The sequence below is a fragment of the Apteryx mantelli genome, chromosome 7, assembly GCF_036417845.1.
Source record: "Apteryx mantelli isolate bAptMan1 chromosome 7, bAptMan1.hap1, whole genome shotgun sequence".
NCBI lineage: Eukaryota > Metazoa > Chordata > Aves > Apterygiformes > Apterygidae > Apteryx > Apteryx mantelli.
The window spans coordinates 20,300,983-20,318,855 of NC_089984.1; the positions used below are offsets into that span (position 1 = coordinate 20,300,983).

General features: G+C 35.7%; 1 protein-coding gene across 1 annotated transcript in view; it reads right to left on the reverse strand.

The window, feature by feature from the left end:
• Positions 1-17,873, reverse strand: part of ADK (adenosine kinase) — a 302,259-nt gene that overhangs the window by 271,035 nt on the left and 13,351 nt on the right. The window contains 1 exon segment of the mRNA XM_067299898.1: positions 5,116-5,169. Within this exon segment, the coding sequence (XP_067155999.1) occupies positions 5,116-5,169 (54 nt within the window).

Sequence of the window (17,873 nt, forward strand, 5' to 3'; positions counted from 1 at the left end):
ATGAAAGCAGAGATAGATAGCTGTGGGACATAAAGCAGCTCCCACATTTCTTATCTTCTCCTTCAGCTAACTTCCAAAAAAGCGAAGTGGTCAGTCATGAACAAACAAAACAGTTTATAAAACTGTATGACCAGCAGCCAAAGCCATATTAAAGGTCCTGAAGCACTGCTCAGTGTTATCACTAACTTTCAAACAATGCTCTTAAGACTCACAATGAGTATATTTTAGTTGCCAATCCAAATTGCAAGATTTTGCTACAGCCCATATTTTAGTAAATGAGAATATTACTAAAAACCCAACACTACTGCCAACCCTTCTCTATCCAGTGAAAATGAACTCTGTATATCTAGTCATAACAGGGTTTGGGTAAACAATAAAGTGTTTCTATTTAACCTCAAGACAAGCTAACCTAGGTCACTTCTCATCACTTGCTGCAGTCAGCCTTAATTTATTCTCCTCAAAAACTTTTGATCTGGAACTGTAGTCAGAAGATCAGCCTGGGCAACAACACATGCGCGCGCGCGCGCACACACACACACACACACTTAAAAGACTATATTTGGCAATATGACCTTGAAGTCACTCAGACTAAGAACTAAAAATAGGAGCAACTTCTGCAAGACAAAGAATATCCAAAGAATCATGGGAAATATTTTCATTTCTCTCAGACTTTATATTTATTTACTGTTCTCAGACGGGAAGAACAAGCAACATCAAGGCCTCATCAACATCACTGGCTCCAGTTTTCCACAGCAACTTGAAGGATGGAGGGTTCTCCCCCCCCCCCCAAAAGTTATATGGGATTAGTTGGGTTGGGGGAGGTGGGAAGAAGCACCTCCCAGACCTCTCTTCAGTCACAAATGCACATTTACTTTGCAAAAAACCTGTGCAAACTGAAGACATTACTGTTCACCCTGTCTTTGTTATTCTCTGCTAGAGATTACCAACACCACAGCTGAACCAGTAAAAACAAATATGATGGCTCATCTGATTCACTGCAAATTTGGCATGCTTAGCTTAATCATCAGTGAAGATGTTTTGAACTAATATGTTAATTTTATAGTGAAGCAGACTAAGGAACCTTCACACTTCCCATTCCTTGGCTGAGCTGCAGGACAGTGACCTCCACCTCGTGTGCATTCAGGAGTTGATGGGGGACAGATATTTCCAGTTTGGATCCAGAGAAGAACATATAGTCACCAACATATAACTTTGTTGCTACCAATTTCCTTTCTGATACAAAAAATGTATATACTACTGAAAAGATAAAATAATATTAGAAGGCTACTGCAGTCCAAGTGAATAGGAAGTAAAAAAAATTGGTGATCTTTCATACCTTAGCTCTCAAAATAGAATTTTAGTATGATGCCATGCCTGTAAGCCAACTCCAGCCTGTCTCAGTGGCTGTACTTGCCTCACTAGATAGCTAAGATTCTAGGCCAACAGGATCAAGCCAAGTCAGGGAGTAGCTTGCCCAATTATTTTTGGAGATAGTGCATCCATTACTGAATGAAATCTACATTTTTATGAAGAACAGCTATGTACAAAAGTGATCACTAAGAAAGTGAAGGACTTCCGATAGTCAGGAAATCATCTTAGAACTATTAGATGAAGAATACCAAATTAGTCATCTTTGCTAGGTATGTCAATATAAAGCTGCAAACATTTCAAAAAATGGAAGATAAAATATTGCAGAGACAAACCTAAGCAACTTTTCTGGAAAACTTTGTTTTTGACTTAAGAAAACATTACAACATGTTCAGAAGAGCACCTTATCATAAGGGCACTGAACTGAAACATAGATCTATAGCCAGTTACTCTGATGGGAAGTTTAGTCTTGCACCATTCCCAAGAACTGGCATTTCTTTTAAATATGAAAGTTCATCTAAACATCAGAAAAGGACAGTCAAGTATATAACAACTTACCTGTAAGTTAAATGAGATAATTTAGCTAGAAGGACAGAAAGTTCTCTGAGGCTCACCACTCTGTTTAACCTGTTCTGCACTGTATAGTTAAGACAGTTCACACAGAGCACAAGACATACTAGAAAAGTTCCAAAGGTCTGTCCTGAAACAACATGACACTGACCTATGAGAGTTTTTTCCCTGTCAAGTATCAGTGACATTCAAGATGCCAAGGTCAACAGCAAAAGCGTGTTCCAATCCTTTCATTATAACTGACAGAGTATAAATCATTTTAGGAGCTACTGTACTGATAACAATGAAAAGCCAAAGAAAGGTTCTGTTGAAGCTGACTCCTGTAAAGCAGTTTATTTTTACTGAATTTTCTTTATTTAAGAGAGTTCAACCCTTCGTTTAAGCAATGGCTGTCATAAACATGTCAGTAACTAACAGGCAATTAAATAATCAACATGCAACACACTTTAAACATTAAAATACTCTCTAGTCTTTTTTATTTTAACTACTTCAAATGAAGTACTTCACCTGAAAACATTAAGTTTAATCAATGTGTATTGCATAAACAAACTTGTGTACACAGTATAACTTGTAATGTCCAAAATAGAGATCTATATGTCTTAACTTGTGCTTGACCCCACCCCCCCCAACCTGCTAGTACTTTTAATATTTCCAGCTTAAGTCTTTTTAAAATGGTCTCATACATTTAATGGCTTAATGACAATTATGCTGTCTGCAAATGTTCTATTATTACAGAGAATGTTCTATGTAAAACCAACCTAATATGCTAATCAAAGGCAATTGCTGTTGCCTCTTTTGCCTGCAGCACTAGCCATTTTAATGTCACAGGTAAATTATCATGATTTACAAATACAAATGAAATTCATCCATTCATTCATTCCATCTTCAAACAGAACACTGAAAGTTTATTTTGCTAGCAGTTCAATCACTAAGACTTTTAGCACACGCTTCTGTTTTCAAAGGAATTAAATCTTCATTACCAGGATTCTTTGTTACAATGACCTTACTGCGAAATATCCAGACCTTTAACATAGAAAAAACTGGCAGCTATAGATATTAATTTGTCTGAAACAGTTGCTTCATTTTACATGTGGATAAACTGCTTAACAGCCTTTTTTGGATGCTATGAAATAATTCAAAATAAGACAAACACACCTGGTAATGTAATAAGGGAAACAGACAATTATGTGCAAGATCTGAAAGTTTAAAAATAGAGAAAAAAGGTGTTGGGATTTTTTATATTTAAGTATGCAAATGCACACAGAAGGGACCAAATCCCCCACTACCTTTATCCTAAAAGAAAGAAATGTGAAAGCAGTCCTAAACATCTGTATCTTACTTGGAAATATAACTGTTACATAAATATTCCACTAGTCACTATGGAAAAGACACTGAATCAACACAATTATGTAATGGCTGACAAGTGAAACACTTTCTACAGTCTTTCATACAAACTATCTTTAAAAAAGGCAGTTACATAATACAGATTTGAGGGATGGCAAAGAGGACATTCAAATACAATATTTTTCAGGCAACATATGGAAAAAAGTGAGGGAATGAGACTTCATGCACTGGGTATAGCTCTTCAGCCAGTGGTAATAATGCGCAGGAATTAAAATGAACAGTAATGACAATTACTTCACATTATGAAAAGCTTTAAGAGCAAGAGAATTTTTTTTTTTAACTATATCCTGAAATGAAAAGTACTGTAATAGTGACTTTATGTAACCTGTACTCTTACACATACAAACAAGCAGGAATGCTCCGATTATGCCTTTTTTAGTCTTTGTATACTGTTTATACAAAGCTATATACAAAGTTTATATAAAAACAGACAGTTTAGTGAATGTTTTTCTCCTCTTTAATACAGTGATTCTGATTGAACAAATCAGTTATTACAGAAAATATACCAAGCTCAAGGAAGTCTCCCCCACTTTCAAAACATGTATACTATTCAGGAAGTCAGTAACTAAGAACTTCAGTTACTGTTTTAAAAGTGACTATAAATGAAAAAGAGGAGGGTTAAAAAAGAAAAAAAAAAGCAGATATACAAACTCAGAAAGTTTTCTCCCTCATGTCTTGATAATATCCACTAATATTTTTACTTTCCCTTTTTCAAATGTATATCAACATACTTAGGCATGCTACGGAGTATTGTTTTCAACTTAAATGCAAACTTCTGTATTTTAGTACCTAATGAGCCAAAATAAAAAGTAACGGTTATTTTGCCTGAACATGGAAGCTGCTCTAAACCAAAAAAGTCTTATTGATTCGCACAAGTTTTCTTAGTAAGCTTTCAGTGGTTTGCTGAGGACCTAGAGAGGCTTTGCATTTCTAATACTTTGCTTCCAGATTTAGAATAAATTTGAAATTCAAGCTTATTTGGTATGGGCATCTCTTTAATGAAGGAACAAAAACATTTAAGGTGCTGTCATAATGTTTCATTACCTGTGACTACTTTTCCAGCAAGACAAAAGAATGAGCTATTCAACAATGAAATACGTCCACAATAGAATTATATTTTTTTCTCCATGAACAGAGTTTTCAGGCTACAGAATCAGACTTGCCAAAACAGGCAAAATTTTATTATAACTAACAGGGCACTGGTGAGTGTTTGCTGCACAGTCCAGTTGTGTGACTAGAGCTCACAATGGTTGAGGATGGCCATGATATCACACAAGTAAACAAGTTTAAATAATGATCCAACACTTCACCTGAAAAAAAAGTCTTCCTTTCAATTTCTGCTAGATTTCAAAAAAAAATCACTTATACACTTATATCACTTATATCACTTAGGGCTTACTGCAGACAAGTGGTAAGTATTAGTGTAATCACTTCAACACACAAAGCATCAATTAGAATGAACATTCAGACATTTAAATTGCAAATGTGTCAACTGCAGTTAAGAGCGCAACTTTTTTAAAAAAAGAATGAAAATGAGGTTTCTAATCTTTTTTGAAACTCACTTTTTTAAAAACTCAACTGGTTTTCAGACAAGTTATGTAATTTGCATTAATTCATAGCACATGATACTGAAGAGCAGAAACTATGTTTCTGGATACATAAAACTTCTGCTCCAGACCTTTAATAAGAAGATATACATATCTTATGTATGCACATAGAAAAGTAAATACATATAACATGCATGTATATAAGCAGAAATATAGAAGAGCTTACAATTCTTTGTGTTTCTCCTCTGCCAAAATTTGGTCATTTGGCTTCAGCCCATACCTTGAGAAAAACAAAACACAAAACATGGTTATTCCCTTGAGAACATAGTTATAAAATGTAGTTTTATGGTTTTAAATTGGCAATTTTATGCTTAATTGGCACTTAAAAATAAAGAATATACCATTTGTCACTTTGCCCTCTATTTTTATTCCTTTCTCCAGTCAACTGAAGAACCATAAATTACCCCTCTGAGGAAAGATTCTGGTCACTAATTAACTATAATCAAGTTATCTTGAAACTGTCTTATGTTTTTCACCATAGTATCATGCTGACTTGCATCCATTTATCCACTTGGCTGCTAAATCCTTCACGGAGTTGCTTCTAACCAGGATACAGAAGGTTCCATCCACATTATCCTTCACTCCATGTATCTTAAGGGTATAGTCTGCATTTGACTCGTAATGTATATACGTTACTTCAACACATTGTTGAACACATTGTTCAGTAACAAATTCAGATCACTTGGTTTAAGCGCCCAGATGTCTTTCCTGCTGCGATCCTGCATTTATTTTCAGATCAATGTTTTCTTTAGTGAATAGTGTCAGGCCCAGTACTAGTCTCTTTATAATGCTGCTACACCTCACTGATTATCTCTGCTAGCCATGTCTTAATAAGCACTTTATTGATAGCAACTGGTTATATGTCAGAAAAAAAGAAAAGAGCTACCAGAAAATTTCTAAAATGAACATCTCTGAGAAGTCAAAGGACACAAATTCTTTTTACATGACTTGTAATCTCACATACAATAAAATCAGGCTGTCATAGACAGACATACCCTGCCTAATGTGCCATCCGCTAGGTAAGAGGAGATAATTTTGCCCATTAAAAAAATATCTGCACAATGTCAACCAGAACCACCCTTCTTCACCGAGAACAATACCACATGCATTTCCACAGGCAATTTGAAAGCAAGAAGTCAAACCACTTCAGCTCAAACTGAATACAATTTATCTGCTGAGGACATAAGTACTAATATCTACACTTGAGCTTTTTACAGATTCTTCCAGATTCCTTGTTTCCTCACCTTTTTATAATTTAACCCGCACATCCAGTTATTTAAAGAAAAGCCAAAACAAACAAAACCCTTCACTACTTCTTCATTTGAGTAAGTTGGCTAGAACAAAAAACGTGTAATTTAATGGGAATGCTGATTAACAAATGTGTTATTTTTGCCTTCAGTAGGTTACTGACATAACACGGAGGAGTGGGAGTTTGGGGTGGGGGTGATGGAGGGAAGCAGTGGCTGCTTTTGAGGTTTGCAGAATGGTTCCTTCTGTGAGCCATATTTTACCTAATCTTTTTCATTTTCTCCCTTGTTTCAGCCTGAAAAAGGCACCTTTAATTTTTCAAATATCCTTCCTTGTCTCTTAAAGAAGATATGGCTTTGATATCAACTTGTCAAAGAAAATTACCTCAAAGGAAGATACTTGTAGAGTTCAAATTTCTATTAGTACTTTCCACATTAAGATAGGATGCATATTGTATTTCATACACAGTTGCTGAAGTATTTAATGTATTTAAATGTGCAGCTAGCACACTGAACAGCTCTTACATAGTATTTCCCAACATGTGTTTCGTACACAAGATTGAGAAGCACCAGTTGGCTTTTCCTAACTGATGAGGGTTAGAATTGGAACAAAGAATTTCTGTCCCCTAGACTTCTAAAGAAACTAACTGCAAAACTGAGGTTAAAAATATACAATCTAAAATTTTAAAATAACTTAGGACATTTGAAACTATCTTAGCAACGGGAACAACATATTGCACATTTGCTATAATGTATTATACAGTTACCCAAGTATTATTAAACTAGTGAGAAGAAGAAACTCAAACATGCTATGAAAGTGGGCAAAGGAGCTGAAGAGACCACAACTTAATTTTTTTTCTATTTCCTGCCCTGTGAAATTTCAAGTTCAACACATCCTAGCATGAAATGACATTTAAACTATCCAGTACATGCCAATTTGGGATAGATACAGTTTGAAATTTTGTACTAATCTCTTCATCACTGCTCAAGATCCTGTTTCAAAAGTGGGACTTCAGAAAAGAATACAAATGTGCAAAGTTCTATAGCAATATGGTAGGCAAATGTCAAAACAAACTGTAGTACATTTCAGAAACGATGTATTTAAACACTTTGATATGTCCTTTACAGACATTTAATCTACTCCAAGAGCAGCCAGCGTTCCAGCCATCAGCTTCCAAATGGCAGCTGCACATAATCACGCAAAGAGGGACAAAAAAAGTGCCCTGACTGCAGCGTCTGTCACACTGCAAAGCTGCACACTGCCAAGCTAGTTCAGCTGCCCGGCCAGATACGCACAGCCCAGCCCCCAAGTACGGCAGCGAATGTTTTCCGACCATCTGATAGATTGGTTGTATTTGTGTAAAGCTTCAACTTTTATAAGACATTAGCTTTCTCCCCAAACTTGGTTCCTTGTGCAGCTTCTTAGGCCACAACACTCTTGGTCTAACTTCTAGATGTCATTGCACCATAGTCCCTCCAGCATAACCTGTTCTGATCAAAGCTCAGGTAACTTATCTGCAAGTAGAAGAGAACATTATTCTGTCACCCAAGCTCTACTCTCAGTTTAACTTTACATAACATTTTTGAGCACTAAGATAATGTTTTAAATGGTATTCTTTCTAACCTGGTTACAAAAAGGCATTCATTCCATCCATGTTTAGGCATTTAACTTACTAGGAAAAATTAGTAAACTAATCTCCCTAAATTCCATCAAGAAACACAGACCCAAACCAATTCACTCTCTGGAAAAGCATCTCACCCTCTGTTGACTATACGGGGGGTGGGGGGTTGTTACAGTGATACGGGATGTCTAAATTAACCTGCTAAGCAAGGTGATGTGAATGCCTGCCATTAGTCACAAGCTCTATAACTTCAGAAAATTAACAAAGTAGCAATAAATTTCAGCAGGACAAGCTTGAAATAACTGAATTTTTATGATGAGGGATGTTCTCACCTGGTATTCATATGACTTCCCTAGCATTCACATAGGAGATTATCATCTCAGCCTCAAGTTTTACAGTAATATATAAACTTTTTTTATGTTTGCTTTTAATTTTTTTTAGGCATATTAGAATCTGTAAGCTCAGGCCTGACTTGTGCAATGCACTTGAAAGATCCTCCTGAAATGGTGCTGCTGCAACTCCTTGCCTTTCCCTTTTCCAGCTCTTAATAACAGAGACTATGGAGACTAATGTGCTTGGATTGCAGTCAGCATTTTTGCAATAATGCTCTTAATGGAACAAACAGCTGTAAGGTACGGTCCCCTTCAGACAACATCCAATTTTACAAAGCCTTAACCAAATTAAAAACAGAACACACAGCCAACACTAAATACGTACTGTATGTGTAAAAACTCCACATGAATATCAAGTGCTGATCTGCTCCATGAACCAGAGTTTCCTGAAAAGCTGGTAAAATTCAGCTGGCCCAAGGCCCAAAATAAACAAGTCTGGTGATGAGCAAACAGGTTTTAAAAATGACAGTAAAATTTACATCTTCAAAATTCACTTACCTTTCAAAATGTCCACCAATGTAAGCAAAAATTTAGATAGACACGATACCAGAAAATTGCACAGAGATAAAACTAAAAATCAGCACGTGCATATACACTGCTGCTTGGGCCGTAACAGCCAAGTTAAGGTCTCCACTGTGTAGACTACCCAGAAACAAGAAGGTACACAAAACCATACACGGATACATGCTCATGTAATATTTTCATGAAAAGTTTCAAGAATACTTGTAAAGGAACAAGGAGCTAGAGGTAAAAGGATATTTTTGTATTAATTGTTAATGTAAGCAATCATCATTAAAAAAAATAAAAACCCTATTTCAGTAATAAATAGAGACGGTAAAGCAAGCTAAGAAGCTATGAACATACACTCATATCTGAGCAGTCATTCTTCTGCCTTGTTTGATGTTCAAATAAGTATGAACCTGGCCACAGTACAAGGCTTAGTCCACTGTATTTGACTAATCCTGCTCCCCTTGAGATGAACTTGGGCTTTGCTGATTCCTATGCTTATTGTACTTGACAAGCTCTGCTGTAGTTATTCTTTGAAATATTTCCCAGCTTGATTAAAAATGGCATGTGTGGGAGGGTAGATTTCCAACATTTTCTTCCAACTTTGCAGAAAAATCATCAAATAACAGTCAACAAATCAACAAATAACAGAGTTTGAGGTTCCTGGCAGAGATCTAAAGCACATTGGTTTTACTAACCAGACAAGATGGAGGTAGAACTTATGCTGTAATAGTCTATGCTTCATCAATAAAAGAGTATCTTAAGGCAGAGCTCTGCAGAAACACTTCTTCATCAATTTTCCACAAAGCCATTAAGAAACCTTTAGGACTTCAATGTATAGTTTTCTTGTATTTCAAATTAATCAGAAAGCATTTCCAGAAGAATGATTCAGCAATTATGTTGCCTGAACTTTCAAGTGATGTCAAAGCTACTTTCACTGTTCTATAAAAAGAAATGCAGTCCTTTTTCTGTTGTTTGTTTTAAATAATTAATCTTATAAAACTAGGACAGGAAGCCTGAGGGACATTGGTGCGTACTTGTCCATTTTTTGGATTGTATCGACCACTTTTTAAACAAACATGGTTAACGCATCCCACAAGATCTTTCAGGTTATAAACATATGAACTGCAACAACAGTGCATTCTCACGGGCACTTGCAGACCAACACACATAAGCTCCAAAAATACGTCTACCATGGCAGATTTAAGAGGGGGATGGAATACAGACAGAAGGTCAGCCTGTTTATAAATTTCCATGTGTGATTTATCAGATGGAAAGAGTAATGATGCCATAATTGTTAACTCCATTTCTTCAGACTTGATCTGTCCAGAGAGAAAAAGGCAATAAGTGAACTGCTTTTCCAACTGTAGTAAAATATTACTTGAAGCAAGGCAAATTTCTGCATTTTTGGCATGGCTACAGTTACTTGGAAATTTTGGGAAAGCCTAATATAGCCTCCTACTGCTGATTAGCCTAGTGTTCTTTTTAATGTACTCAAATATGGAGCATAAGGGCGATGATTTTGCATTTTTTCCCGTATCATTACATGAAACTTGCTATACAAGGTTCTAGGGGCTGCATATTTCCTAAATCAAGATGTAAACAAAAAAAACACAATCCAGACCATACCTTATACATAAATTCAGCAGCCAAACCCATCCTGAACCAGATGCAACCAGCTAAACTAAAAGTAAAGTTTTGTGTAATTGACATGTACATACACCCTAACCCAAATACTATCAAATTTTCAATAACCCGCCCTCCAAAAGGGCTTTGATTCATATCCTGAAAGTCAAAATCTCTTGCCCGACTTGCACCATATTTCATTTCATCACAGTGCTAATACATTTGCTCTTTTATTTCTCCCAAGTTGCTCTCTGCTGCTTTGTTCTCCTACAGTCTCCAAGCTTCACCTTCTGAAAGGCACTACGCTTCGTTTTCCCTCAAAATTTCCTCTCCCATTCAGCCTCCTTCCTATTCCATAAATAGGGCAGCTTCTTTCACCTGTCCTTTTGCATTCCTTTCTTGGCCTCAAATTGACTACAAAGTCAGGGACCCTTGAGCAATGACTTGTCTCTTTAATGACAGCTGGTCATCACCCACTGTTATGCTAGGGTGACTCTGTACAGGTTAAACAGTTTTAGAAAAATTCCTTACTGAGCAGATATTGCTTTGCTGACAAACACAAAACCAAGTCCAGAATCTTTTCCTTGAGAAACTGAAAGATTAAAGAGGGATTACATATGATACCACTGAAATCCCAAACAGAACTTGATTCCTGAAAATCTTAAGCACAAAAAGAAGAAACTGCCTAAAAGACTTCTCAGACACTCCTCTGGGAAAGTTTCGGGTATATGGAAGAACGTGCATCTCCGATTGACTTCAGCCTGAATCAGTGCTAGACCCAGCGCCATGCAACACATTTATGAGTGATCTGGAGTTAAACGCAGTAACTGCTGATAAAATCCCTAGATGACAGCAGACAGGCAAGGGTAGGCAGTGACAGCAGAACACGCCAGCAGGCAGTAAAATGAACCCATTCAAACATGGTAACTTCAAAATACAGACGCAGAGTTAAGAAGCTGAACAAAAAGAATACAAACATAGGTTGGGGTAAAGTGCACCCCACAAAATAGTAACTTGTTGGGGGGGGGAGGGAACAGGGTCATAATCCTCAACTAACTCAAGACAAGCTTCTAGTTTATGTCAAAGAGAAAAGATGCCAATGAACCAGTTTAATATGGAAATAGGGGCAGAACAAAAACAACCAGTCAGCCTCACTAATTATCTTGTCCTCTTCCATCTTAATCCTACAAATCTGTACAGAACATGGAGCTAAAAAATTTAATTTATGAAAAAGAAACGTAGGTAGGAATAAAGCACACGCTAGCAATAATGGGAAAGAGACAAGGAAAACCAGCAATACAAAAAGGTTAAGATGCTTCTGTTTGAAGACTGTTGAAAATAAATGACTTTTCACAGTTATCAAAGAAAGAATCAAGTCTAGCTAGGGGAAAAGAAATATGTAGCTTTGCCCTGGCAGAGTTACACTGCTTAACAAAACAACAGCACCTTCTTAAGTAAGAATTTAAACTCAGCTCAAACCACAGATCATGGTTCTTTCATTTATAAAAGTTTCCAGACTTTAAACACTGCTACTGAAAGAGAAATAATGTCACTACTGAGAAACCGAAGCCACATCCTGGAGAACTCATGGAGTAGTTTCTGGCGTTTTTGTTTTTCCAAAATGAGGTTTTTCCCAGTTCCTGTGTACTAGTATGACTGGAGTCTTATTTGGACTGCATCATATCTTACATAAATATCTCCGGTTTTCAGAAAAAAAACTTCTGAGATTTCTGACTGAAAGGGAACCCAAAAATATTACCAGAAAGATTTTTCACTATGATACTTATTATTAAAACAGAAGACAGATCTTAAATTTCAACACAGAATTAACTTAAAATTACACTTCTAAAACCTAAAGAAAAAAAAATGCATTTTAATGCATTTATCAATGTCATATATAAATTAGAAGTACTTTGTTTCCCAATTTCTTGCATGGATATGATAACTAATTTAAACATAAACATTACTAGGCATAGTTTTTCTGGTGTTTTTTATTTGTTTCTTTTCTTCCCCCTCTTGATTCCACATTTTCCTAAATAGCTGTTCCTAAATTATTTGGTGCAATAAAGTAGACTCCCCACTGATGGTATGCTAGGAAATCAGAACTTTAAGCAGCTATTAATATTGTAAGACAGATTTAAAGAGCTTTTGAAATTGAAGTCAAAACAATAATAGGTTTAAATGATTAAAATGGATTAAGAAAGTTCAAAGCTTGCTAAATACCAGACTAAGGAAAACTATGATCATTTAATAGGGTCAGCCCTATCATTCTAGACTGAAGCATACAGTAGTGGCCTTGTCAAAATAACTTAATGATAAACTAGTGAGCCAAAAATGTAAGATGTCTAAATACTTACAGTAAATATGTAAAGGAAAATGTTTTTGCAATAGTATTTTTTGAAATATTTGACTGCAAGCACCTTAGTCTTATTTTCATTTTACAATGATTTCTTTTAAAAAGTTAGTCACCTCACAGTCTACATTTTGTTCTGAAATTGTTAGTCTGGATTCTGTACTCATTACATTGGCAGCATTTATATCTGCTTGACTTTTCATAATTTCATTATGGAATAAAATATTATTTAATTAACTTTGTGCAGAACTATAGGTGGTTCAGCCTATAGACTGTTGAGCTCTTTTATGTATTTCTTTAATATTATTCCTTTGAGTATTCAATATTTAAACTATATCATTAGTCACATCTGTCATGTTGTATTGTCTCTGTTCTGAATCTATAATCTAACCTGTATGTACTGATTTTCTTCAAACATATAAACTTTGGTTTGTAACTGAATTAATCTTAATTCTAAACACAAACCCGGTGTCACAATTTTGAATTAAAATTTGATTTGCATAAAAACTCCAAAAAAAAAAAAAGTGTAACGTGTACATTATCTAGATAACAATAAACTGAAGGCTTCCTGAGCAGTTTCTCTTCCTAGTTAGCCACCATCACGTGCTATTATCACTTTAAAACTTACTGTTTGGACTAACTTTTACCAGTTGTACAACAGATACAGAACTAGTGCTGAAGTTCCCCGCACAAATACCTTACTACTGCATAAGCAGGAGCTCTTCTTGACAAGGAAATTGTAAAAAAAATATAATTTGGGGAAAGTAGAGTAGTGCAGTTGTGGATATGACCTTCAGACTCTTCTACCTACATCTATAGATTACTTTAATGATTTCTTCTAAATAAATAGTCTGTATGCCATATATGAATAGCACTGCAACCTACTCAAGTGAGCTTCCTTAGGCTTGAGAATGGATCTTCACTATTACTTCTAAGGAGAAGGCACACTTGAAAAGCTATGTGCATTAGGTATCTGGATAAAGTTCAACAGACTCTACTGCTCCAATAAAATACAGGCTAATATCTTGGATAAACTAACAAAAGGCAGTGACATTACACTATTGCAAATACCTAACAACAGTTTAGGCTTCATCAGAATGAAATACATTTCATAACTGAATTACAACTTTGTCCCCACACTAGATCTGTTGCCTTTCCAACACCAGAAGAAAAATTAAAATAGAATTTCTAAAACACAGTTATTTCAATATTCCCTATTAAAACGTCAATAAAATCAATTAATACCACATCAATAAAATTACCACATCAATAAGATCAATTACTGTCCAGTCAAGAAATCATAAGCCACAAAGTCAGTCCAGAATGTTACTTTCAAGCAATAAATTCCTCCAAAGGAAGATACTGAAAGTGCTGAGACAGTACCAAATCTTATGACTGCTGTGCTGTAAGATGCTGTTCAAAACATTCTTTGTCTTAAAAATGCTAATAATTGATCTTTTCATTATTCATAGAGAAAAATTCAGAGAGCAATTGATCTTTTTATTATTCACAAAGTGTATCATATTTAAAAACTACAATACATTGCTTAGTTTAGAAACTACCACAAAATTAACAGCTAATCTTATTATACCTGTTAGAAGAAGATAAAAAAAAAAAAGCTTAAGATGCAGTCTGTTTTGCTGTTACACAACTTAACGGACATCCTTCTGTTTGCGCTAGTTAGGTTAGGCGAAAGTATCAATTCCAGATTTCTATTGCAATCTAAGTGAATCCTTAAGCTGCCTAAAAGTGAGGTTTCTCCCTCATCTGTCTCCACACATGAACACTTTTTACAGGACAGTTCAGCTTACAGCAATTTGGAGAATCATCAAGGAGTTCACACGCCTTAATTTGTCATCTCTAAAAATGATTTTCACCCTTATGACGGCAAACAGTGAACGACACAGAGACAGGTGTTGCTGTTATCATGAAATTCCAGCTGTGCTGAAAGAATTTATCTAAGCAGCAAAAAGCATTATCTTTATTGAAAAAAAGCAGCCCATGGAAAATGGCAGAGAAGGTTTTTTTACTGCACTGAAAATTTTAATTTCATTCTAAAAATGAACTTGCAACACCAAGACAGAGTTTCAGGGAAGAGTCCTTGAGAGCTGAACTCTTTGTTCTGCTGCCACCAGAGGATCAGACATACCGAGAACAGCAATTACGGCTTCTGGGAAGAACTGTTTTCTCCCTTTCCCCTCTAGCCATAGCTGCTGTGTTTTTGTACCTTAACTCTTCACCCAGGGTGGTAGCTGCAACTTCCAGTCCAGCCAGCCAGGGCTCTGGCAGGAAGAAGGACAGTTCCTGCCATTTACTGCCCAAGGGAGCTTCCTACTTTGGTTGCGGAACAATTTTGTCCCAGAGCTGGCTGCAGAAGGCGGTGGTCGGAGCATTTCTAATCTTGTGAGTCAGCAGAAAATTGAAACTTAAAAATATCTCATTTTGTAAAGTTGCTGGGCTTCTTTTATTAATTTTTTTTAAACCTATATATGTATAAATTTAGAATTGTCTTACTTTTGGAAACAGTCAGCTATGCCTCAGACCTTCTTGGCTAAAGCAGGAACTCGTAACTGGTGCTTTCGAAACAACAGAAACCTAGCAGTTACTAAAGCAGCTTTCTCATCTTAATTAATAATGTTTGAATGGTGGAATGTGTTGATGCAACTCTACAGTTTGCATTAGCTCATATATGTTAGAAATGTCCCTAGCACAAGAGCTACTACAGTAAAAAGTCAGGGATTTTGCAAACAAAGGTTAACTTTTCTTTTTTTTCTTTTTTTTTTTTTTGATAAAGATAGCTAATTCCCAGAGAGTAAACCTCTGAAATAAGTGATTTTCTGGCTAGACTGATAGCATAGTTTTACAGCAATCTTTATTGCCTATCTTCCTATCAACCAAAAGCTCCTGTTCCTCAAAAAAAAAAAAAACAAGATGAATAGGAAGAAGGGAATTTTTAGTACTCAAATAACTTCAACTATGCAAGGATTGAAAAATGTCCACTTGCTACTGTTCACATATTACAGCTTGTCATATTAGACAGTCATATGCTCCCTTTATGCTTTAAGTGTCATGTGTATCTCAGATGCTCCTGTTGAAACAATCAGTTGTGCTGTCACTTCAGAACAAGGGAAAAAACAAACAAACAAAAATCCTTTCTTCCCCTTTTTTCTTAAAAAAAAAAAAAAAAAAAGGCAAACAGAAAAAACAATCACCCAAGATTCCCTAGCCATAGCTCCCTCGTCTTCATCTGATAATAAGACAGACATATACCCACACATTTTAAGTGGAACTGAGGAAGACAATTTGTATCTTAAAATCAAGTCAGGCTTACACAGAGCGTTTCCGAGTGCAAATTTGAATTGCAGTAGAAGACACAACAGCGATTTATAGGATTTGGCATAGGCTCAAATTAAGAATCTAACGGCATACCAGGACATATGGCACTGGAACAGCTACACTAGTGATTGGTGAACTATCATTTGAATCTCATGATATCTATTAAAAATAAGAAAGCATAACACTCTCACTGAGATATTCTTAATCCTATTAAAAGAAGGGTCAAGGGTTCATGAAATCAATGATCCTTCTCCCCAGCTCTGCATTTAATCTGAACTTATTAGGGAACTTCAGGCCTCACAACATCATGAAGCCTCCAACACAGGTTTGGTCTTTTTCCAGTAGCTTGGAATACGGAAGGTCCTCCCCCACCACCAAAAAAAAGAAACCCCGAAACAACAAAACCGACTTGAATAGCAGGTTTACCCTTCTCCAGCCCTTGACTCTGGAAAAGCAAGAACACTAGTGATTAAGAGGACCACAGCCTGCCTCCACCCTCTCCCCTGTGGCTACAGCAGAGACCATAGGTCCAAGACTCCAGAAAGGAAGAGGACAAGGAGAGGCAAAGCACAGAGCAGGCCCGGACATGGTTACGTGAAGGAGGGCACAAAAATAGCGTATCAGGGATCAATAGTAGTATCACTACCTCATAACTTAGGTTATGTTTAACAATAACACTAACAAGGTATTTGCATATTGTTCAGGAATAGCATGATGAAATAATGTTGCTAAGAAGAAATGTTAAAAAAATGAATATTTAAATTTTAAGAAAGGGAGGATGGAATCTCTCTCATCTGGTGAAAAAAAGCCAGTGAGACAGCAAGTTACCTAACCTGAATGAAGCAAAAACAATCAAATACTAATGAACATTAGAATGTATCTAAAAATCTAATTTTAAAATTTGAAGTTTTAAAGAAACTAAAGAAATTCCAAAGACTTTAAAAATGTTATCATTCAAAAGTCTTCTTTTCTTAAAAGACACTTCAATTGCAAAGCAATTTCATCTACAGTTAAAAAAAAATACAAAAAACTGACAAACAATTGTTAATTTTTAATTGGACTTTTCTAATCTCAATTCATGAGTGATACAATACTATATACTACAGTAACCAGAAGTAAGTCTTTAGCCTTTCCTGTGCAGGTGGTAGTTTTGGTTTGGACAAGCACGATGGGAATAGAAAATAATATTAAAATCACACCTTATTACCTGTAATTAGAAAGAATGCCTGCAACTGTTCCCAGAATTTAAATCATGATTTTATCTAATGCATTCTAAATAAAAGAAAAAACATTCTTGTAACTGTGTGAACAGAAAACTTTAAGATGAAAAAGCTTTTCAGCACAAACAGCAAGTATCACTTCCCAGGAAAGAGTTTTACCATTTTGTTTTGTACCAGTTCAAGTAGTAGAGAAATACAGATTTTTCATCAAAGATATTTTCAGCGAGGGTCTTTTCATCTAATATTTTTATTGCCTACTTAAAAACAGAGAAACTTATTTAATTCATAGGACTCTCACTTACAGGTCTTTGCTGTTTGTTCTTTGTTATATTTAGACTAGGCAAATGGAACTGAGTTTAAAATTCCAGTATTTCATCATATGCCTTGTAATAAATAAACTCCCAAAGTTTTGTTAAATAAGTTTTTATTTGGGAGTGGAGGGAAAATACAGATAAGCTTTGAGCGTCAGCCAGACGTGTCTCAAGGTCATTCTAAAGAGAACAATTAATCCAAGAACTAGCCATAGTCTATTGACATGTAATTAAACTAGCAAATTTTGTGAAGAAATTGAAAAATAAAATATCTAATATGTTACGATTTGCAGTTTTATTTACTAAGCAA